This window comes from Aulonocara stuartgranti (assembly GCF_965226115.1).
Source record: "Aulonocara stuartgranti genome assembly, chromosome: 13".
Lineage (NCBI taxonomy): Eukaryota > Metazoa > Chordata > Actinopteri > Cichliformes > Cichlidae > Aulonocara > Aulonocara stuartgranti.
In genome coordinates this window covers 13150131-13173281 of record NC_138949.1, presented here as the reverse complement: position 1 = coordinate 13173281, position 23151 = coordinate 13150131, and the positions used below count along the sequence as shown (strand labels likewise).

The following is a 23151-nucleotide window of genomic DNA, read 5'->3' as shown; positions in this document are numbered from 1 at the left end:
TAAATCAAATGACAAACAAGCTCCGTTTTTGTGTTTAACCTTTTCCTTTTTGTGAGGACTGTCTGTACGGAAATGAAATGGTTCGCAGTAATACGTATAAAACTAAATAAATAAAAACATATTTTCTTAAGTGCAATAAGAATTATTTAACAACAACATGATAACGCATATATCTGCAAGGTCGGTTGGTGGTCGCCTGCTGATGACGCGATACTTTTGACATTGGCATGGGGCGTAATTAAAATATAGGTAACGATTAGCGAGACATTTGTTTTAAACTTAAAGCTTCTTTCTATAATTATTATATGTGATATAGTATTTGTTGCAAAGACTATAAAGCAAGAAGTGTTCGGCTCTGTTATAAGCTTTAGTCTGGCTTCCATGTGATTGTTAGCTAATGCCTTTAGCTTACTAGCTGCTAACTACACACTATTTCTCTTTTCAGCGGACATAGTATTTGCTGTAATTATGGCTCTTCCCTGGCTCTCAAGATCCCTTTCTGGGCTACTCATGGAGACGGCGTCCCTAAATTGTCAGAGGAATTTCAGGTAAAATTCTTAGAAATGTTGTATTGTGTCCATTGTTAGACCATCTAAAGAAACCAATTCAGCAAAAATAATCCAGTTGACCAGAAAACGTAGCATTTTTATTGCAGCTTTAAATATATTGCGTAATGTGCGTATGTGACACCGCAGTGCTGTTTTTAAACTCTTATATATTTAAACTGCATTTACTGTAAATCTAAGTTTAAGACGTGGATGGAAACCCGAATAAACTTTTGAATAGTGAATGTCCAAAGTCATTAGTAGTCAAGCTGTAGTGCTGGGTTTTATGAGCTGATTATTTTCAGACATGCGGGAAAAAAGGATGTGAGGTTTGTTTGTTTTTTGTTTTTTATTATTTGAAGGGAAGGTCCTTCCATGTGTGAGTATTTTTCCCTATTCTTCTAAAGTCACATGTAAACAGTTTTCCTGAAATATATGCAAGAGCTGGTCTCATAGGACAGGCTGAACACTTTCATTTTACAGCAGTGGCGTGCCCCTCAGCCTCAATGTCCTATTATACAATTGAATTTTCTAATTCAGTTATCCAGTGCAGTTTGTGTCCTAAATTACCCCCATGAGCCAGCCCTGAATCATTTCTTTATTAAGTGCTTATGGAGCAGTATAAGAGGCAACTTGTTCAATTTACAATATCACATGATATTTAGCTTTATATTTTAGTAGAAAAGTGGATTACTTGCATACCTGCTGACTGAGAGATCTAAGTGACTGTCATGGTCAGTGATGCTTGGTAATGAGTAATGAACTTAACTCCTTAAGTTGGACAGGACTAATATACTCTTTGTCTTGTCAGTGTATCTGCTGTTGCTGCAGCCATTCAAAAAATGACAAGAGTACGTGTAGTGGACAACAGTTCTCTTGGAAATACTCCATATCACCGTCCTCCGAGAGTGATCCATGTCTACACCAAGAACGGCGTAGGAAAAGTTGGTGACAGAGTGTTACTTGCCATTAAAGGACAAAAGAAGAAGGCGCTTATCGTTGGACACAAAATGCCTGGAGAGCGGATGGCTCCACGCTTTGATTCTAACAATGTTGTACTCATTGAGGACAATGGGAACCCCACAGGAACAAGGATTAAAGTCCCTGTACCCACACATCTACGTAAACTAGAGGGAGATTACTCTAAAGTATTGGCAATTGCTAATTCATTTGTCTAACTGTGTCAAATATGTGAACATTTTGTGCTCAAGTTGTCTTCAATAAACTTTAAACGAACAGATGTTATTGCAATTGTTTTTGGTTTTTAACTTGGTACTGCAATTAGGTCAAATCTTTATAAACATGTCTTTTTTACAGAAGCATCCCAAAGCTTACAATAAATACAGGCTTTACCTTTAAAGCATAGACACTTCTTGTCCAGTAGCCAAAGAGAATGTGGGGCAAACTTGTGTTGTGGAAACAATGGAAAAATATCATGAGCCTTTGAATATTTATTGACGGCACGAAATACATTCGTAACACATGACTGGCACATTTTACTGGTTGTTCGTACCATGATTTTTTTTTTCTGTGTGTATAAGGCAATCATCAGTATCATGTGATTCCTGTAAAGGTCACTAAAAGTGAACGGATACATTATTAATGTGAGGCAACTTCTCAAGCAGCTTCAACTATAATGCAAGTGCAATTTAGTAAAAAAACAAACAAAAAACCTAAGAGGTGAGTGGCTTCAATTCATCAACGTCATGTTAAACAGGTTCAACTCAGTACATATTAAATGTTTCAAGTTTGTCACTGACATCAGATTGGCTCCGTAGTGACACCTACAGGTGTAAGAGTGAAACTGCTGACTCAACACAAACTAAAACAAGATTTAAACAAATGAATGCACAATTACTGAGAAACTAAAGCACTTTTAGAAATAGCACAGAAACAGATTCTCAGACAGACTTCAAAGAGTGAAATTGTCAGCAGAGAGTGACATCAAAATTAAAACATGTAAAACCAACTCGCAGTAAACATTGCAGCTAGTGATTTTCTACATGCACATGGCCATGCTCTGTAAATAAAGATGACACATTTATATCATATGGTGACGGCTACATGCTGTAGCTTTGCATAGATCCTAAAATATGTCCAGGATGCACCACGTTGGCTTTGCTGGACTTTGGTTTTCTGTTACACAGCTATTTTGCAACTTTTATTTAAGCTGAGGTGGGATGTGTAAAAGGATCTGAAGGTTTCTAGGGCGAAAGGGTCTTCATAGCTCCAGCTTCACGGCAGTCTGCAGGCACTGTGCCCTTACTCGATACACCTTAACAGAAGGTTCTCTTCAACCACACATGGTCAGATAAAGCCACTAGCAAGGTAACAAAGTTAGACAAACAGAAAAGTTTGACAAAAGGATACTGGATACATTTTCTTTTTAAAACAGCACTCACCTCTGTCAGGGTCATCTCTGCCTCTCCTGATCCTGCCTCGTCAAATTTTCGGAAAGACCCTATTAATTCAAAGTTTTCATCATTTATTGCCACTGCATTAATAATGAAATATGGTGCCACTATGCTGCTTTTATTTCTAATGTGTCTGTCAACATTACTTACTAAACATGGCTTCAAGCTTAACCAAGCAGCATATGAAGCTGTCAAAGTCAATCATCTCATTCTCTGCATACCGGGCCACCAGAATCTGGTGGAGTCGATTATTCAGCTTGAAACCTACATAGAGTTTAAAACGGGTTAGTATTCACTTAGTGGTCAGTGTTACGTCCCTCTGCAGACTACTTTATAGCATAATTAGGTATGCCTTGCTACTGCCAGGTTGGATCTGCTTTTGCCTTCAGAGTTGCTTTAGTTCTTAATAGCACAGAGTCAAAATGCTTGAAACAATTCATCAGAGATTTTGGTCAAAGAACTTCTGCTCACTGGATATTTTTTTCTGTTTCTGACCATTCTCTGTAAACCTCAGAGACGCCATGTGATTGGCTGTTAACCTATACTTGGTTTAACAAGCAGGCAAGCCAGTGTGTAGCTGTGTCAATATGATGCTTTGATATGAAAAATTATACCTGCTGCTTCCACAGCAATTCGCATCTCATATGAGCTCATGGCCCCTGACTTGTCGAGGTCGAATTGTCTGAAAACGACCTGAGAGAAGGAGACGGTAACATAAATAGAAATACAGACAATCTAAGTATAACGTTCCTGTTTTAATCGCTCTTACCAGCCACTTTCGGATCTTGTTCCAGAGGATCTGAAACTCCACAAGTCCTAAACGAGCACTACCATCTTTCTAGGAAACATTTTGTCAAGGGGCCAAACAAATCACATGCTAAAGGCACAATTTAATGCCTAAAATAGTCAGTTTTGTAAGATTTAGGTGTGATAACACCAGAGGATACATCCATCAGGTTCACCATGGTCCTACAAGACTCCATACTGAAGCCATCGGTCTTCAGGTCTTTGTCTGAAATGACAAAAAAAAAAAAAGACCTTCTTCAAACCATCTGGCTAAAAAAAGACACACAGTTAAAGGGAATGGGCACTACAGTGGAATCTAATACAGTAATGGGAGATGTATTAGTAATATGTGAATTGCACCCAAAATAAAGAGAACACTCACGCCGGGCGACGACTCTGTTTAGAATAGTCCTCAGCTCATGAATAGAAATCTCCATGTCCTGCAAAACAATGAAGGACAACTAAACTTTGCAACTAAGAGCAACTTTACTGGCTTTGTTCCTATCATGAATACTGCAAACGCAACTATTACCACTACATATGGTGTTTTATCAGATAATTATATAAAAGTAGTATGTAGGTGAAAAGATGCTAAGCAGTAAGAGAGATCTTTTCAAAACCTACCTCTCCTGCAAGTTGAGCAAACATGGCCTTAAAAGAGTCATCAATGTCATCTTCAGTTATTTCTTCCTGTAGGAAAGCAAACCATGGTAGGTACAGGGTGTAAAATCAAAAAGCCTTAGCATTCTTGCAATACGTGTAATAATTTCCAACTGATGTATACGTACATCCTCTCCCAAATCGGCAGAGACTTCATCATCCAGCTCTCTGCAACAGACAAACTCTATTGGTACAAGGCCTCCTTTTCCACACATTGTAATGGGTGAAAATAAATAACAAAATACAAGCGTAAACATACTCGGTCTCTGACTGCTTCTCAGTGAACACCCTTAGGACAAAGTCGGCCTCTTTACCGGCCTCAAAGGTGGAGGGAACGATGAGGTACTCTCCTGGAGGCAGACGGAGCCGTGTGCTCACCTCCCGGAGGTTGATGAAGGTTTCCGAGCGAGCACAGGAGGAATGGCTCAAAAAGAAATTCTTCTTCAAATGGACATTTTGGCAGCCTCTGTACTAAAGGCAGCAGCAAGCAGAACACTGGTTCAAATACATATGCAGGCTTTTAGCTCCATTTACTGTAATCACAGACACACATGGTTCACATTACACTAAGAGTAATGGTAATGAATTTTTTTAAAAAAGTAGTAAAGTGATGCTCTGCTTACCTCTTCTGGAATCTGCAAAAACAGGGGAAAGAGTTTAAGGAATGAGCATGAGGATCCTTTTAAACATACAAACAAGGCAAAGGGACAATACAGATTTTCTCTGTTCGCACCTCATACAGAGCAAAGCCAATGGTGTGCATGTCTTGACCTTGACGTCGATATCTGCGCCGGTCTTTCTGCATGAGGGCTACTAAAAAACTGCACGCCACCTCATCGTCCTCTGGGTCGTCGTCCTCCTCCAGCAGCGTGATCTTATACTGAGGGTTGATCCAAAACGTGTCTGCACAGACGGGACATTTATGTTAGCCTGCTTCATGGTCCAACAGTCACTCACCTGCGGAAACTGTGTACACTTGATTGTAAAAGTCATGTTTGTGGGGTATACACAGTTAGGACTCACTGGGATGGTTCCTGCAGCCCCCGGCGGTGCTCCCTCTCCTCCACGTGCCGTAGAACTTGATGGTGTTCCAGTAGCTCAGGCTGTCGTCACTCAGAGCATCTGGAGTCAAGTTGCAGATCTCTAGTCGAGAAAACTGCCTGATGAAATCACTGAAGGACATCCTGGAAGATGTAGTTGTAGCTTTCCTTAAACAGCTAGTTCAACACTGTGCTTTTTCACTCACTATAAGAGTTTGATGATCAAATTTGCAGCACTCTCATATCTGTGTGTTAATGATAAACCTGAAGCTGGGAAACAGTAAGCCTAGCACTATAATAGATCAGAAGGAAATAATTAACAGCACATTATACTCGTAATTACAGCTGTACAAACAAACCAGCTGGGTTTTTTTTACAAGATAACACTCCAGCAGCAAGTCACTGCTTTTAAGTTGTTTTTGGATGGAATAAAATCACATTTATATCTTTACAAAATGGATTTAAAGGCAAAGATTTTCTATCTATGGTCAGAGTCAGTTTAGTGTTTACTCTTAAACTTTGATTGTTTATGCTGAGTTTTTGCTAAAAGCCTTGTTGTAGCTTATTGTTAAGACAAAGACACAATATTCTCATCCAGGCAAAAATATCTGTCTGTTTCTTTAAAATCATCTAGTACCAAAACTCGCCATCTTCCATCTGCAGATGCAAGTCTTCTCGTTCAGAAGGGTCGATCTGATCCCATTCAGGAGAACTACAAATGACAAGAAAAGCAGGCGAGAACAATTAGTGAAGATGGTGCACTGTATTTGACCCTTCCTGATTTGTTATTTCTTTTAAATATCTGTCATGTTGACATGTTTCAGATCAAACTAAGTTAAAACAAAATGCCATTTTCAAATCATGATTTCGTCCATTAAAAGAAAAAATGCTGCCTGGTCCTTTGTGAAAAATTGCCCTCCTTGTTAAATCGTGAATTAATTGTGATTATCCACTTTTTTTGGAAAGCTGAGTTCAATTTCATTAGCCACACACCGGCCTGTTTGCTGCCAAACCTGCTGAATCGAGAGACCAAATAGACTCGCTGTAAATGATAGAACCATGAATTCTGCTCTAACTGAGAATGTGTGGCCATCAGTTCATGCTCTAAAAATCAAGCATACTTGGATTATGCACCAGGACAGCAATCTGAAACACCTCTGAATGGCTAACAGAAAACAAAGTGGAGTGGCCTATTCAATGTCTGGACTTTGAATCAGAGTGAGATGCTTTGGCATGACCTTAAACAGGCTGTTTATGCTCAAAAACACTCCAACGTGCCTGAATTAAAGCAGTCATGCAAAGTAGAGTGGGCCAAAATCCTTCGCAGTAATGTGAAAGACTCATTGCCAGTTATCCCAAAGGCCTGATTGTAATTATTGCTGCCAAGGTCAGCACAACCAGTTACAGTTTAAGGGGCAATTACCTTTTTACACAAGGTCAGGTAAGTTTGAATGACAAAGTTTCAGTTTCCATAAATGAAATCATAATTTAAAACTGGATTTTGTATTTTCTCAGATTATCTTTGTCTAATACAACAAAGTGTTTGATCCAAAACATGTAAGTGTAATAAATATACAAAGAACTAAGAAATCAAGATTATTATCATTATTAATATTACTCATATTTGAACACACTCACTTGTCACTCCATGCACCAGTCCACTCCACCTGGCCCCAAGGGTTACGTATTCGGATGAGGCGTTCGGTGTTGCCATGGAAATTAACCTACATAACAGCAGAATGACAGAAAAATTAAAACCACAACTTTCACGGTCAGGCAGAGACTAAAAACGATGCCCAATCCAGCAAACAACAGCAAACAGACCTCCTTCAGCCCAGTGACTGAGTAGGCGTGGCCTTTCACAAGCTTCTTGAATGTAACAGCCTCCATGTCAAAGGCACTGGTGATCTGTATTTATATAAAACATGATTAGTGCATCTCAGTATGAGCCTTTTAGCATGGAAAGAAACAGGGGTGCTTTTAATAAAATGTGTTCAGCACTTACATCGATGGAGCAGCCCAGCAGGGAGCCTCTCTCCAGCGCTTTGCCAATTATCCTGTAGAGATCTCTTGGAGCTCGGCGGAGCTCATACATCTCAGACACACCACCAGTGAAGTCCTCAAACCCTTCAGTGGTGCTCCCTCCAGACAAAGCCTCATAGGAGCCATTCAGCCTGATAGCACATCAAGAACACACTTCACATTGATTGCCGTACACAACAGCTCTTCAGATTATGGCTTGCTGTTAAATGCTAAGCGATGTAGCGGGCAGACACCTACTTAGCATAAGCTTTCTCCAGGAGTGCACTCCAGAATTCATTACCCTCAGCTGAATGGACAAACATTAGCTCCCCGTCCTTTACTGGCAACCTGTCATCAATCACGACATCTACCCATTCGCCAAACTGCCAGAACTGCAACACAGAGCAATAATCAAGAACTCCATCCAAATGAAGTGCTTGCAAAGAGAGATGATGTGAAATTACCTGAAAGTGGAAGATTCCTGCATAGTCGTCTTGGAAGGACTGACCGTGTGGGACAACCCGATGAAGAAGCTTCTCATTCAGCGTGAGAGAAGCAATGGCTGCTAAGAGCCAGCAGTCACCTGCAATTTAAAAAAAAAACAAAAAAAGCTTTAGGAACCTCCATCCATCTGTGGCGTCCTGGTTTTCATGGCAGATTCAGCATTAATGACTCACCCAGTGCTCCCTGACAGATGTCTGTTCTGGTTGCACCACCAACGATGAACTGAGGGTCTTGTGTTAGTTCCTATGGAGAAAAAAAGAAAATAAGTTGTTCTGAGAAATATTTTTGGAAATCAAAAATCAAACAGTCAAAGATTTGAACATTTTTTAATCTACAGTCATTGTATAAAGAAAGCACACCCTCTTTAAATTCTGAGGTTTTTATGTATTGGGACATAATAAAAACAATACAGCCTTTAGCATGTCTGAGAACAACACAGAAGTTGACTGTGGAAAACCCTTACTGCTTCACTGAAGCAAGTGTGTTAAAGATAATGCTAAGCAAGAAAGATACAGGTGCTGTTTGTCAATCTGGGAAGTGTTAGAAGGCCATTTCCAAATGAAATGTAGGGCATCATTCAACAGTGAGAAATATTACTCTCAAGTGGCAAACATTCAAGGCAGTCACCAATCTTCCCAGGAGAGGAAATCTCGCCAAATTCACCCCAATGTCAAATCATGCAAGTTAAACTGCAAAAACAAAAAACCCCAAGAGCTACAAACTCTACTGACCTCAGTTAGCATGTAAAATGTTAACGTTCATAACAGCACAATTGGCAAAAGACTGAAAAAGTGTGGCTTATTTGGAAGGGTGGCCAGAGGAAAGTCTCTTCTCCGAAAAAACAAAACAAAGGACGTGTCAGCATGGCTTAAAATTGCAAAGTTGCATTTGAACAAATCACAAAACTTTGAAACAATATTCTTTGGACAGATGAGACCAAAGGGGAGATGTTTGGTCTTGATGCACAAACCCAAACACAGCATATCGGCACAAACACTTTGTAGCAACTGTCAAGCACGGTGGTGGAGGAGTGATGATTTGGGTTTGTTTTGCAGCTGCGGGACATGAAGCTATCTGTCTGACTGTTAATGCCTGGCCCAAACTGGATCCAGCAACAGGACAATGATCCCAAGCACAGCAGCAAACGCCAGACCTCAACCTGACTAAAATGCTGTGGTCGGTCCTTAAAAAGCTGTGCATAAACAAATACCAGCAATGAACTGAAGCACTGCCATAAAGGAAAGTGGGACAAAATTCCTCCTCAGTGATATGAAACTAATAAAGTCATAAAGAAAGCAAAATGTTATTGCTCCTAAAGGTGGCACTACAAGCTAATGAATCATGGGCAGTGCTTAGTTTTTCAAACACTGTTTCTCCGTAACGGCGTCATCTTTACTGAAGAATAACATTGTGTAACGCATTGCGTGTTGCTGTTCATGTGAGGATGTATTTATTTAATTCCAAGAACTGGAGAGGACTAGATAATGTTTATGTCCTGATATGTAAAACCTTAGAAAAGAGGGTGTGTTTTCTCGTTATCATGACTATAATGTTTGACGCATCATATCATTTATGTGCCAACTTCCTGCACTGTAAACAAATGTCCCGGGGAGGGAGCGGTCAGAGAATGTGTTACATGCCAACAGCTGCTGTGGTCAGAGAAGTCCCTGTCTCTACTTGTCTTATTCTGTCTGAGCTGGCAGACATGAAATGAGAAACTGCCATCGATATGTTTGCTGGCAGGTCCAGTCATGTCCAGCGACAGACAAAACAGCACACAAGTTGTGAAATATCATATGAGATGGGCCAAAAGCAATAAACTTTTAATTGTCTTTATATAAATGTCTGCAAAATAAATGTTATTTTTTAATTTCAGACTCTCATATAAGACTACAGACTACGGTGCCTGTGCATCCTCTCGGTTAGCTCACCGTGGGCCTCATCCACTCCACATCCTTTGTTTTAGAGGAATAGGGGGCAAGTTCCTTAAAGCCCAGAGATGGAGGCTCGGCAGGGAAATAGGGGTCTTCAAACAGGCAGCCTGACTCCAGACATTCCTGCTTCAGTGCCTCGTAATCCTGGCCCGCAAAGTGCACAGCTTGGTCCTTGGAACCCATCCCTTCCGCCCGGAGCCTGTTGGCATATATGCTTGCAGATATCCCTCCAACTGAATACATGCTGGTGCAAGATAAAAATACAGAGTTGGTGGTTGGGTATGCACGGTGTCATCTATAAATAGCAGCAAGCTAATCTGTGACACACTCATGTCTAAGAGTTATAATACAGCAATCAAAACCTGCATTCAGCTAGCTGGGAACCCTTTGTGATGCAGAAATTCAGCATTATGATGTTAGCTTGCATCTAGCATAAAAGTGAAGGCTGTAGGCTCTGAGAACACTGAGGTCTGTCAAGTCATTTATTATTAGTATTATTGTCCCTTATAGGTAATGTAAACAACTTAAAAAAATAGGCATTTCAGATTTTTTTTTACATTTCATATGCAAAAAAATAACAATTCCTTCACTTAATAAAATGCATTTTTTCAAAATTTTTCAAAATGTTTAAGAATTGTTTTTCTGAGTGTAGTGAGGTGCAAAGTGACCAGATTTATGACCTCAGTATTTCCTCATTCCAGGTTACGGCCCCACAGAAAGCAAATCCTGCGAGTTTCCCTGGTAAAACCTGTCATAACTCAGTTTTTTCATTCTTAGTTTAGCTCCAAGTTCATTTTGTATTATCATGAAAACCAAATGATAAGTGATGGCATTAACAAAGAATAGTGACTATGGGTAACTGTGTTATAAGAATCACCACCCTGAACCCAGAGCAGCAAAAGAAGAAATGTGATACCTTGTCTGTATTTGCAAGCTGAGAGGGGGAATCAGACAAAAACAGAGAGAAAGGTCATTCACATAAGCTGCTTTTTTTTTTTTCTTAAATCAGATACACAATACAAGGTAAATGCAGAGTTTAAAATTGATTGGGGGGGAGGGGGTGTCTTATTTTCCAGGCTATATTCAAATCTTCAAGGAAAAGAAAAAAACCTATGCAAGGAAATCATGAGTTCAAAAGACGTAAACTTCCCTTAGACTTGAATTTGGTACCTCATGAATCAGTGCTGACTAGATCCTTTGGCTCTCTACTTGCCTCAAAAGGAATCCAAATGAGCCAAGTTAGGTAAATAATCTGGGCGCTGAAAGTTGGAAGGGTAAACTGGGCTGGAGCTGCAGTGGTGAGGGGGCCAGGACATTCGTGAGAAAAATGGTTAGGTTGGAGAATGAGCTGGTGTGCAAAAACAGGCTATGCTTTTGGTAAAAACAACCCGCAGACAGGAACATTGTTTAAAGGGCCATCGTGCCCCCGCTCTGAGGCCCCACTCCCCATTGAGCTGCGGGAATTCCTCTCTGCTCTTTCAAAGACTGCTGATCACAAGGATCTTTTTATTTCCTCCAAATAAAGTAATCAATAGGACTTCAGCAGCACCCTAACAAAAAACAACAGTCTGTCAATAAAAAAATAAAAACAAAAAACAGAGGAGCAGTATTAGTGTCTGAGTAATGCACGTTTGCTCCTTCAGTTCATTTGTGATTTCACAGGCCCCAGACTTAAAAGTGACATTATGTCATTACACAAATGGTTTAGAGCACCTGTTCAGAAGTGTGCTGCAGGCCTGTCTTTACGCGCACCCGCTTTAAAGATTTCTGGTAACAGCAGAGCACATTCACACTCTCATTTAACCCTGGATAACGCAGCTGAATTAAATCTGTGATCTCAGAATTAGACGGCTGTTATTTGTCTTGACTCTTGCGAGAGATAAAGCATGCATTAAATCAAATCAAACAAACCGCACTGTGGCCTGCACTTCACAAGGCACCGTTAACTTCAAGCTCTCCAAATAACAAAGAAATAAAACGCACAAAACGACACTCACCGCCGCTTTCACGCTAATTTCCAGCTCCTTGCAAATGAACTGGATACAGTAGTAAACTGTATAAATCTGGTGGAGACACTGGTTCCGTTGGATCGCAGGTCCAGGCCAAGGTCCAACCCCTCTGCACCGTCCACACTGCTGCACCGCCCACGCCCCTACAGGAGGAGGGGCCACCGCTCACACCCACCACACACTGCCGCTGGAGGCGCTAAAGATGGCAGTTAACCATGAACAAAACACTTACATTGGTCAATATCACGCTATGAAAATATGAAAGGCTGAAATTACAACTGACTGCAACATTATTCTGTAATACTGTATAACACCGTCAAATTTAGGCCTAAATAGAAATCTTCTTGATTATTGTACCTGACTATTTTGAGCTATTAGCCTAAAACCTGGTATATTGGCACAGTGTGAGGTGGGTCCTGACAACCTGAGGGCAAAAGTAGAAGTGGCAGGCCTAAAAACTATCCTTGGGAGAAGAACAGTATCTGAAAGTCATCTCTTTAAGAAATAGGAAAAGGTTAATCAAAGACCTGAGGCAGGATTCATCTGGCCCTTCAGTTAAACCATCTGTTTTCTGAAGTTTTATCAGAAAATTAAGTTTTTCCTGTCAAGAAAAAAGAAAGGAAACGGAGACAGAGGCTGAGATATGACAAATTACACAAGAACCGGACTAAAAACCATTAAGAATGGAGTGATGAATCCAAAATTTGGAGTTTCTGGTTCAACTTTTGATTGACATGTACAGACAAGGTTCAGGAGAGGTTGCAACAGAGAGCCTCTGCAGCCATCTGCGGCTCTGTCATTGTTTTTCGGATATTTTTCTGCCAGTAATGTTGGAGATTATGAACACAAAAAGTGCCATCAGATTTTGATCCACCATGGAATACCATCTGGAAAGCATCTGATTAACAGTGACTTCGTATGGCAATTATCCTAAACGCAGTGCCAGCGCAGGAGAAGCATGATAAATGAACTGCAGTCAAGTCAGAGCTCTCAAGTCTCTTTAGTCAGTTTCTGTAGTTGTCATTTTTTAGGGCACATTGTCTCATATGCTTACAGTACATAACCCTCTGCCCTGCACTGACTTCAGGTTGTCTTTCTAACAATGAAGAGTTTATTTTGATCATTACATCAGTGCTTATCTTGGGTTAAGATAAGCACTGATAACAATCATGCTTTTCTGAAAAAGGTAACCAAATATTAACCAAATAGTAACCAAATATTAACCAAATAGTAACCAAATATTAAATACCCAATAATAGCTGAACCGCACTCTTTAAGTGCGAGCTAAAGAAACACCGAAATACAAACAATGTGTAAATGCAATCATAAATGATTCTGTCTTCAGTTCTCGTGTTTATATTCAAAAGGTGTTTATAGGACCGAAAGCAAAACTACATTTGTGAGAGTTTAATATCATCGCTATAAAGGTTAATCATAAGCTTGATAACACCAAATAATTATTACCAGGGAGATAAAGTGTTATAAATGACTACAAAGATTAAGGTACAAATATAGCTGGTGTAAATATGATCTCATCCTTTGTTCAGGTTCAGGTATTTGAACTGGCCTGTTTTTAACGGAAGTTAAAAATACGCGACTATCACAGTGCCTCCAAGTGGCCAAAAAAGCTAATATTGCAGTTCAAGTCTGTGAATCGGCCGAGGCCTTTGCAGAGAACTAAAACAACATGTCATAAACACACAAGAACTGTTGTACTTATAGATGGATTCGATTTATTTAGCTGTAAGAGTGTTGGTTTGTTGTGTTCTGGTAAAGCAATGTTGCAGTAAGATCAACATTACATTTTGCTGACACAAAGACAGCAGGTGAAGTCTGTTTGTCAAAGGTAACAGACATCATGTGATTAATGTCCTGTTTTTGAGTCCGCCCCTGGAAATCTGTATTGTGCCTTCTTCCTGTTTTTGTCTCTCATGCAAAACTTTTGGTTCAAAGTAGCTGCAACAGGGAGCTCAGTGCAGTCCCACCCTGTGGTAAATAATAATGAATTATTATGTCTGAAGGCTATGCTTGTTTTTGACGCTCATTTTCCATGTTATGTTTATAAACAAGACAGTGTAAACACAGCGGTTAGGGGTTTATGATGCAACGTTCATGAGCTGCTTTTGCTCCAGTGTTGGATAAGATTTAAGATGGAAATCGTCTCTTAAAAGAAGTCGTATGTATTCAGGTGTCTGTTTTCCTGCCTTTCGCACATGAATCGTGTTCTGTTAAAAGAGAAAAAAACAACAACAACAACTCGTGCCAACAGCTTGCAGTCAGTGTAACTCCTGATCAAACTGACTTCAGGAAGTGTTTGACTAAAGCTTAACTTTGCTGTGCTCTGCATGGAGGATGTGATGAATAAGAGTATATGTTTACACGCAATTGGATCTGTGCATCAACCAGGCTTAGTGTTGCAGTGTCATTTAGATCCCAGTTGTTTTCAAGCTCAGTTTGATGGTTGCTTCATTCTATATGTTTTTAAGAGTCCCTTTCACAACTCTTAACTATAGTTACCACATGTAATCACGCTTGGAGAGAAAACATCTCTATTTTTTGGGTTATGGTACTTCTATAGATTATTACAGAATGTGTAAAAGTCCAAATTTAAAGTGGGAGGCATACCTATCTCCACCATACATACAGATGAGATTAAAATGTAGGATAAGAATGTCTCTTGGGTGTAGTCCGTATTTGTCTTTCAGTTGTGGTCACTGCCATATTAGTGCAGATTTGCTTAGAGCTGCTGTTGGCTGCTGTTTGCCTCACCTGTCCTAGCAGCCCCACCCTATTTGTCACCTGACCCCGTGTTCCAAGAACCTGAGAGAGCTATAAAGAAGGCTGACACAAAGGTACTTCGGATTGTGTTCACCTGGCGAAAGATTTGTTCATCAGTGAAGCCTGAAAGAAAGGACAAAGAAGGACATTTACTGCGACCGGATTCTTGTGACGATGACATCTACAGCAAGTCGACTGGCCCGTCAGCAAGACAGGGAATTGGGCATTGGCACCAACGCACAGGCAGTGAAATTCTACAAGCAAGATTATGAGGCTCTGCGGCAGCAGTGTCTGGAGACCGGCCACCTGTTTCAGGACGATCGCTTTCCTCCTGAGCCTAAATCACTGGGCTACAACCAGCTGGGACCATACTCATCAAAGACTAAGGGCATCGTTTGGAAGAGGCCAACGGTAAGAGGCCAACAAAGCAAACAATCATTTTTAACACAAACATATCATATTTACAAGATTTTCATTATTTTATTCATTAATCTAATTATACTGTACTTCCCATTACTGAAGGATGTTTTGCTTTCATTGCAGGAGCTTTGTTCCAACCCTCAGTTCATTGATGACGGCGCTACAAGGACGGACATTCGGCAGGGAACTCTGGGTAAGTGATGACAGCTCAATAATGAGGTGAGCTGTGTTTTTTAGACATTTGTGAGTAGCACCCACATATTCTGCAATGGTTGTTTGTTGGTTGCAAAGCTGCTACGCTGTTGAGACCAGCACATGCTGCCCATGACCTCAGGGCATGTAGTCATATATCTGTCCTTACCGTGCAGGTGACTGCTGGCTCTTAGCTGCCATAGCTTCTCTGACTTTGAACCAGGACATTCTGGCTCGTGTGGTGCCTCCTGACCAAAGCTTTACTGAAGGTTATGCTGGGATATTTCACTTTCAGGTCAGGAAACTTTTGCTCCACTTGCTAATTTTCTTATCTGGTTTTGTTAATAAATTCTAAATAAAATTACACTTTTGGTAAGAAGTGACATACATATAATACTAATTAGATTACACTCTGCGGTACCTTGTGGCAGTTCAAACAGATTTGTACTGTCATTCAAAGCACTTCAGTTAACTTTTTTGACCAAAGTGCTTATTCCCACCTCTGCCAACTACTGAAGGGAAGATCAGTCCAGATGTGACTGCATCGATACAAATGCTGGTATTGGTATCAGATTGATACTAGGATCAATACTGTTTATATCCTCTTAGTTCAGTTTATAGCCAACTGTATGGTGTCAAATAAATTATGATTTACTTTTGGCTATGAAAAAAATATACCTTAGACATACACTATTAAACATGTCTGAACCTTTTTGTGCTGACTGTATATGTTATTTATAGCCTATTTAAACAACAGAGGTTGAGCCAAAGACCTTGCGAAACGAGCACATTTACATTCAGTGTCTAAAAAAATTGTTTGTGTTTTGTGGATTACTATTTGTAAAATGAACTAGTATAAATCACAAAGATTTAGTGGTCCTTAAAATGTCTTCAGAATTTGAAAACTAATGATGATTCATCTCATAACTCTCAGCACGCAGATCACCACTACAGTTCCCTTTTTAATTTGAAAGTATCAAAAATACTGGCTCCGTATTTACTTGCTATCAGATCGGCACCAAATTTTGCAATATCACACAGCACTAGTGTTTGGATAAGTTTTAACAGGCCCCAGCGCTTACTACGTGTCACAATGTTGACAGTGTTGACAACCTGAGGGCATGTCCAGGTGATGCGCTTGCTAACACCCCCCCCCCCCCCCCCACACACACACACACACACACACATACACACATATACAGTAAAAATGTATGAGAAAGCATTTAGAGAAGTTACTTATTATCTGCCTAGTTAGATGATAGAATAATCACCCCCGAGGAAAAAAGTCTCCTTGCACTTTTACAAGACGAGTGTGTATTTAATGTTTTCAGAGGTTTAGGGTGCTTTGGGTGTGCAAACAGACTAGGAAAGTGTTTTAAGAACCTGTCCGTTCACCAGATCATGTATAACCTGTCACTAAGAACCGACCAGAAGCTCGGGTAACAGTGCTAAGTTAACAGTTCAACAAACTTGATCTCAAAATCTTGTTCATTAATAAAAAAGCACTCACACTTATCAATGTTTTCTATCAGTTCTGGCAGTTTGGTGAGTGGGTGGATGTGGTGGTTGATGATCGTTTGCCCACCAAAGATGGAAAGCTGCTGTTTGTTCACTCAGCGGAGGGCTCAGAGTTTTGGAGCGCACTGCTGGAGAAGGCCTACGCTAAGTATGGATAGCTCTTCATATATTTTTTTGCTTCATCATAATGGCGTGTATGTGTACACATATACATTTACACTACCCATGTTCCTTTGTGCCTGACAGGGTGTATGGCAGCTACGAGGCTTTGACAGGAGGAAACACTATTGAGGGTTTTGAGGATTTCACCGGAGGAATTGCAGAAACATACAACCTAAAAGAGGCTCCAGCAAATCTCTTTCACATTATTCAGAGGGCCCTGAGCCTGGGTTCACTGATGGGTTGCTCTATTGATGTAAGTCTTATTTGCATCATGATTTGCATTACAGTTTGCACATAAGCATGACATCAGTCTGATAGACATTATCACACTGGATTTAAATTTCGCTGTTTTCAGATCACCAGTGCCTATGAGTCAGAGGCAGTTACATCTCTAAAGCTTGTAAAAGGACATGCATACTCTCTCACCGGTGCAGAGGAGGTACGCGGATTATATAGACTGTGAACTGGTATTCAAATTAAAAAAGAAAACAAAAAAAAAAGCGTGCACTACATTGGATTCCTATTAAATGTGCTTTATTCTTCAAGGCTAATTTTAAAGGGCAACAAGTGCAGTTGGTTCGCATCAGGAACCCGTGGGGTGAGGTGGAATGGACAGGCCCTTGGAGTGATGGGTGAATATTTATATTTTGTACATATAAAGGTTGTGTGAGGAGCTCAGAATATAGCCACTGGTTCTCTACATTGATGGAAGTCAGTGGCGGTGGTTCGGGACATGTGATTTGGATCCCACCTAGATGCTTCTTAGGTGAGATGTTTCTGGCAGACACAAGGCAACCTTGAGATATTATATCTCTCAGTTGGCCTGGGAACACCTCTGTGCACCAGGAATAAGTTAGAGCTGGATAAGTGGCATGGATGGATGCTTGGTTGGATGGATGGATGGATCATTAGCTACTATTTATTAATACTAGGATTCTTCCTAATATCAAAATTAGATCCAGTGAATGGAGCCATGTCACTGAAGATGAGAAGTTGAAGTTAAACAATGTGGCTGAAGATGGAGAGTTCTGGTAATTCTACATGCTTCTACATTATACTGACTGAAAATTACAATTTTATGATAATAGAATAATATCAAAAAGCTCTTTATGATCAAAACTGCTTTAAAAAAGCCTTCATTGAAGAATCGTGTAAAAGTTTCTAAAACAAGCCAAAACGATCAAAAGAATGACAAACCATCCAGGTATTATGTTGCAAAAGACATCATCTCAAGTTGAGTTAAAGCTGGACTGTATGTAATACCACTTTGAACAACAACATAGAAAGAAAAATATTTTAAAACTGTAATCCTGTTCAAGCTGGTCAACTACTTTCCGATAAAATGCTGCCACCTTGTGGTTTCCTTAAATCGTGCAGAGGTTTTGGACAAAAAGTACCTTTAACATTAAGACACATGCTTTAAAAAATGATCCGAATATTATCTTAAGGAGAAATTGTTCTTCTCAGGATGTCCTACTCAGACTTCATCAGGAATTTCTCCAAGCTGGAGATCTGTAATTTGACCCCAGATACACTCACTAGTGATGATGTGGGTCACTGGAACTACTGCCAGTTTGAAGGGATGTGGAGGGTCGGCTCCACTGCTGGCGGCTGCCGGAATCACACAGGTTAGAATGAAATCAAAAACCTTGTATGTCTGAATAAGAACTCCTTTCATGGTCCAGATTATAAAAATTATTATTATTTTGACTTGCTGTCCAGCCACATTCCCATCCAATCCTCAGTTCCTGTTGCGTCTAGAGGATGTGGATGATAATCCTTTGGATGGGAAGCACGGATGCACCTTTCTGGTGGGGTTGATGCAAAAGGATGGACGACGGCTGATGAAGGTTGACCCCAACCTCGAGACAATCGGTTTTGCCATTTATAAGGTACCTTAGCTTCATTTCATATTGCTCATAAAATCACATACTTTTTTTGACAGCTGACAAATTTTCTAAGATATATTTGTTTCCTTTCTTGCAGGTTCCAGATGAGGTTTGTATGTCTACTTTCCTTTAACTCTTTCCTTCTTTTTTAAGCTGAAATTTGAAAAAGAAAGTGGAAATCACAAGAATCACAAACATAGCTCGACTGATTGCATTGAGAGGAGCCTGACTTTCTGTATCTGTTCAGTACAAAGGTTGCAAAAATGTCCGCCTTGGGCCTGACGTCCTGCTGCGTCAGAAACATGTAGCCATGAGCCCCAATTTCATCAACACACGGGAAGTGTGTGGCCGCTTCAATCTCCCACCGGGAGAATATGCCATAATTCCCTCAACCTTCCATCCCCACAAGAACGGCAGCTTCATTCTCAGGGTGTTCACAGAAAAAGAGGCTGCAACCAGGTATCTGTAATGTGACAAGCAGAATAATTCCTCAGATTTCAGCACTTTACTTTCTACTGCCACTGAAGTTGAAAAGCAAAGCTAAAGCTAAAAAAGTAAGCTTTTTAATCAGAAAGACTGTGCTAAAGGTGTGTTTCTCTTTCCTCAGACGACTGGAGCAGAAAATTGATGCTAAGATAAAGGAGGTAATAATGTGACACCTGACAGCTGTTCGTGCATAAAATAAAACTGCTTTTTTGAGACTTACTTTTCTTTCTTCGTTACATCTGAAACTGAAGCATATATGCCATCCTGAAACTTAAATGCTTAACATTCATGGTCCAAATTGATCAGTTCGTTGTTTTTATCTTCTCTGTTTTTCTCTCACAGGACAAGGTATCTGAAAAGGATGTAGATCCTCAATTGAAGCAACTCTTCAAGCAGCTGGCTGGAAATGTATGTTGAGGGACATAAGAACCTTTTATTACTGTTATTTGGCTCTGAAGTTAATGACTGCCACTTTTCAAACAGAACACGGAGGTGTCCGCCTTTGAACTGATCAAAATTTTAAACAATGCAGTTTCTCAGCGTGAGTACAACAAAAGTTTAAAGCACTCTTTTTTTTTTATGAATTAATAGTTGGAGTGAGAAATATGTTGTCATTTTCCTGCAGGGTCTGACATTAAAACTGATGGATTCAGCCTTGAGACAGGTCGCCTTATGGTCAGTCTGCTGGATGTATCCTATTAAGGAGTCGACTGCAATTTTTTTTAGGTTTAAGTAATCGTATAATCTGGAAGTTAAAGTACATAAATAACTGATGGTGAGCTTCATAGTAACCTTGACATTGTCCAGAAAGATGAAAGTGGGAAGTTGGGACTGATGGAATTCCAGTTGATTTGGAAGAAAATCCAAAAATACTTGGTGAGATTTAAATAGTTTCAAATCCATGCTGCTTATCCTTGAACACATCTGTGTATATGTTAACGCAAGGCATGGCTTCTTGGCTCATACAGGAGATCTTCAAGAGTCATGACACAGACAAATCTGGTACCATGAGCTCCCATGAGATGAGAGATGCTGCCAGTAAAGCAGGTAACTTTAACCATCCAAAAAGTCCCGCTTTTGTCCCGTCAGTCCACAGAATGTTTTCCTAAAGTCTCGGGGATCATCAAGATGTTTTTGGCAAAAGTGAAACGAGCCTTTGTGCTCTTTTTGGTCGGCAGTGGTTTTCTCCTTGGTACTCTCTCATCGATGCTATTTTTGCACAGTCTCTTTCTTATTGTTGGATCATGAAGGCTGACCTTAACTGAGACAAGTCACACCTGTAGTTTTGTTGTTCTGGGTGCTTTTGTGACCTCCTGGATGAGTCCGTGGTCACTCCTGGGAAATGTCACCGCTGTTCCAAGTCTTCTTCATTTGTGAATAATGGCTCTCACTGTGGTTCACTGGAGTCCCAAAGCCTTAGCAGTGGCTTTGACACCCTTTCCAGACTGATAGATGTCAATTACTTTGTTTCTCATCTGTTCTTGGGTTTCTTTTGACAATGGCATGATGTTTAATAATTAATAATTAACACTTATGAACATAGATTCATTTTAGTGGCCAACAGGTGCATCACCTTTTGACTGCATTAAGTCTGACCTTACAGAAGTTTGTGGATTCAAGTCTTATTTAATGGTCCCAACAGTCAAAAAGAGCATAAAGAGAATGCTTTAGGGTGTGACTACACTGTCACTCCTTGTGGCATTGTGGCTATAGGATGATATACATATTAGAAACTGCCAGGTCTGATACGCTTGTGAAAAACCAAGAAATTCACATTTCAAAAGTTGATTTTTCTGGGATTATATTGTATTTGACTACTGAGACTTACACAAACAGACAAAAGCATGTGTGTGCATATTAATGTTTATCTGTGTTTTAATTTGTGTGACATGGAAAAGAAGTGATAGAACTATATTAGCCAGTTAGGGGACTGCCGCCTTGTATGTACTATTCAGGTGTACTGTTCCACAGGAACTAAACATGCATGGCTGAGGCTGTGTAACACGACTCCTAAACTATTGTAGAGTTTACGTATATATGAAATCTTTTCAACACTGTACTTCCCCAGCATCAGATCTTCCTCAAATATATGGAGATAAGATTACGGTTCCCTGGATATGTCCACTTTTAAAGTTCTGTCCGGGGCATCCGGGTGGATTTTTGAGATTAATGAAAATGTCCCGGTTTTTCTATGGGCCTACAGAGGACCCATATGTGTGACGTCATCGACGAGCTGCTGCTTTGTGAGTGGTTGTTCTGCCTCACAGACGGGACAGAGTGCGCCTCTTTAAAAGTTTAAAAGATGCCAAAGCGCAAGTGCAGCTTTTCAGACGAACTGCAAAAGAAATTTCCCTTGTCCCGACCCAATACTGGTAATTTTTCTTATACAGATAAGGCCTTATTTCTGTACCATTATTTAATTCCAGAGGTTTTTAAGTTATTTTTTTGCACTTGTTGACTTGTAAATGCCTATATGACATTTTTTATTTCACCATTCATTAACAGCACACAGAAGGCATCGTTTAAATATGTTTTTAAAATTTTTCTTTAAGCAAACAGTATTATTAAAGTTCTTCATGACTGGGCCAAGTGTCCTCTTTTTTGGAAATCAAAATATGGTCACCGTAGATAAGATGGAAATGTTTTTGTTTCCCAGGGTTCCAGATCAACAGTGCTGTGCTGAGAGCTGTTGTGAATCGTTACGCTGATGCTCAGTATGCCATACACTTTGACAGCTTTGTAGGCTGTCTCTTTAAACTGGAAATGCTCTTTAGTAAGTGTCACTAAACACAGCAACATCACTTCTACATGTTTTATCGCTGTCTGAAATTTATTTTTGTCTTTGCTGCTTTACCAGAAGTGTTTAAGACCCTGGAAAGGGATGACTCGGGCAAGATTGAGCTGAACATGCAGCAGGTGTGTAGGAATATAACAAAGGCTGCTGGTTTTTCAGCACTTCTCATTCGGGCCGCTAGCTGCATAATGTTGTTTTTTATTGCAGTGGCTGTGCCTGGCAATCTACTAGCCCTGACAGCGACACAACAAGGACCCCTTTCAGATGTGAGCACAGAGAAAGATCAGCTGATCAACAGAGAGTTCCTTTATTTCTGATTTACTTTTCACACAGTATATTCCAAATGCTAAAGTCCCTTTGGGCTATACTATGACTGACATGTATAACATGCCATGTTAGTTGGTTTTTCTGCAAATATTTCTGTTCAGTAGGGAAAAACTTGGTAGTCTTGGTGGGTATTTTGCTTTTCATTTCTTACAACTTCTGTCAAGCTATAAAAACATGTTAAAAATAAAAAATAAAACAAACTAAGAAACTATGGCATCTGCACTCTTTTTTGTTACAAGTCAAATGTTTAAATTACTCAGCAAAATTCAGAAGGTGGTCTGTGACTGAAACTGCTGAGCTGGAACAAGTTTTCTGGCATGCAAAATAAAGGGTGTGGTGACAGGTGAACTGCACATATGACACTCTCTCACAACAAGAGAGATGCAGAACAAAGTGGCTGCACGAGCTCCTCTGAGATGCGAAATGCTGTCGAGAAGTGCAAGATTTCACCCTTTTTGTTTCTCTACCGTTGCCTTAACATTTAAGAGGCTTTCAGAGATTGGAAAGGTCTGAAAGAGTAAAGACTGAAGCAGTCAGGTATGTTTTGCCTTTGTTTTTTTCCTCAGGTTTCACAATCAAAAAACCTCTGAATTACATAATTGTGGCCACTACACTGAAGCAAATCCCACCATTGACTTTGACAACTTCCTGTGCTGCCTGGTTCGCTTGGA

At 40.1% G+C, this 23151-nt stretch overlaps 3 protein-coding genes across 4 annotated transcripts; 2 read left to right on the top strand and 1 right to left on the bottom strand.

Annotated features, from left to right (window-relative positions):
* Positions 1–75: 75 nt before the first annotated feature.
* Positions 76–1785, top strand: LOC309720666 (large ribosomal subunit protein uL14m-like). The gene is made up of 3 exons (XM_082557780.1): positions 76–249; positions 446–548; positions 1357–1785. The coding sequence occupies exons 2-3, from the start codon at positions 469–471 to the stop codon at positions 1721–1723; spliced, it is 447 nt and encodes a 148-aa protein (XP_082413906.1). The 5' UTR covers positions 76–249; positions 446–468; the 3' UTR covers positions 1724–1785.
* Positions 1786–1983: 198 nt separating this feature from the next.
* Positions 1984–12071, bottom strand: LOC309720664 (calpain-1 catalytic subunit-like). 2 transcript variants are annotated; one of them, XM_082557778.1, is made up of 21 exons: positions 11903–12070; positions 9903–10149; positions 8145–8214; positions 7932–8050; positions 7726–7859; positions 7451–7619; positions 7270–7353; positions 7084–7169; positions 6083–6157; positions 5429–5589; positions 5120–5308; positions 4665–4869; positions 4534–4573; positions 4370–4435; positions 4128–4185; positions 3907–3971; positions 3729–3797; positions 3574–3652; positions 3110–3223; positions 2948–3006; positions 1984–2865 (listed from the first exon to the last, which is right to left on the bottom strand). In XM_082557778.1, exons 2-21 carry the CDS (start codon positions 10146–10148, stop codon positions 2839–2841), a joined length of 2115 nt encoding a protein of 704 aa, XP_082413904.1. In that variant the 5' UTR covers position 10149; positions 11903–12070; the 3' UTR covers positions 1984–2838. The 2 variants fall into 2 exon arrangements, with proteins under 2 accessions (XP_082413904.1, XP_082413903.1); XM_082557777.1 differs by having other exon boundaries at positions 1984–3006; positions 11903–12071.
* A 1774-nt stretch (positions 12072–13845) lies between these two features.
* LOC309719982 (calpain-2 catalytic subunit-like) lies at positions 13846–22683 on the top strand. The gene is made up of 21 exons (XM_082556433.1): positions 13846–15103; positions 15236–15305; positions 15481–15599; positions 16837–16970; positions 17069–17237; positions 17340–17423; positions 17531–17616; positions 17941–18015; positions 18452–18612; positions 18707–18876; positions 18971–18982; positions 19121–19332; positions 19481–19517; positions 19702–19767; positions 19843–19900; positions 19985–20049; positions 20167–20235; positions 20328–20406; positions 22016–22132; positions 22217–22275; positions 22361–22683. Exons 1-21 carry the CDS (start codon positions 14867–14869, stop codon positions 22382–22384), a joined length of 2103 nt encoding a protein of 700 aa, XP_082412559.1. The 5' UTR covers positions 13846–14866; the 3' UTR covers positions 22385–22683.
* Positions 22684–23151: the final 468 nt, after the last annotated feature.

Bases quoted from the DNA above. Each gene is read 5' to 3' on its own strand.
- LOC309720666 (XM_082557780.1), top strand. From the start codon at position 469: ATGGCTCTTCCCTGGCTCTCAAGATCCCTTTCTGGGCTACTCATGGAG. The intron at 549-1,356 runs GTAAAATTCTTA...TTGTCTTGTCAG, and splicing joins AATTGTCAGAGGAATTTCAG to TGTATCTGCTGTTGCTGCAG.
- LOC309720664 (XM_082557777.1), bottom strand. From the start codon at position 10,148: ATGTATTCAGTTGGAGGGATATCTGCAAGCATATATGCCAACAGGCTC. The intron at 7,860-7,931 runs GTAATTTCACAT...TCTGTGTTGCAG, and splicing joins CAGGAATCTTCCACTTTCAG to TTCTGGCAGTTTGGCGAATG. The intron at 4,436-4,533 runs GTACGTATACAT...GCTTTCCTACAG, and splicing joins CTGCCGATTTGGGAGAGGAT to GAAGAAATAACTGAAGATGA.
- LOC309719982 (XM_082556433.1), top strand. From the start codon at position 14,867: ATGACATCTACAGCAAGTCGACTGGCCCGTCAGCAAGACAGGGAATTG. The intron at 16,971-17,068 runs GTATGGATAGCT...TGTGCCTGACAG, and splicing joins CTGGAGAAGGCCTACGCTAA to GGTGTATGGCAGCTACGAGG. The intron at 17,238-17,339 runs GTAAGTCTTATT...CGCTGTTTTCAG, and splicing joins TGATGGGTTGCTCTATTGAT to ATCACCAGTGCCTATGAGTC.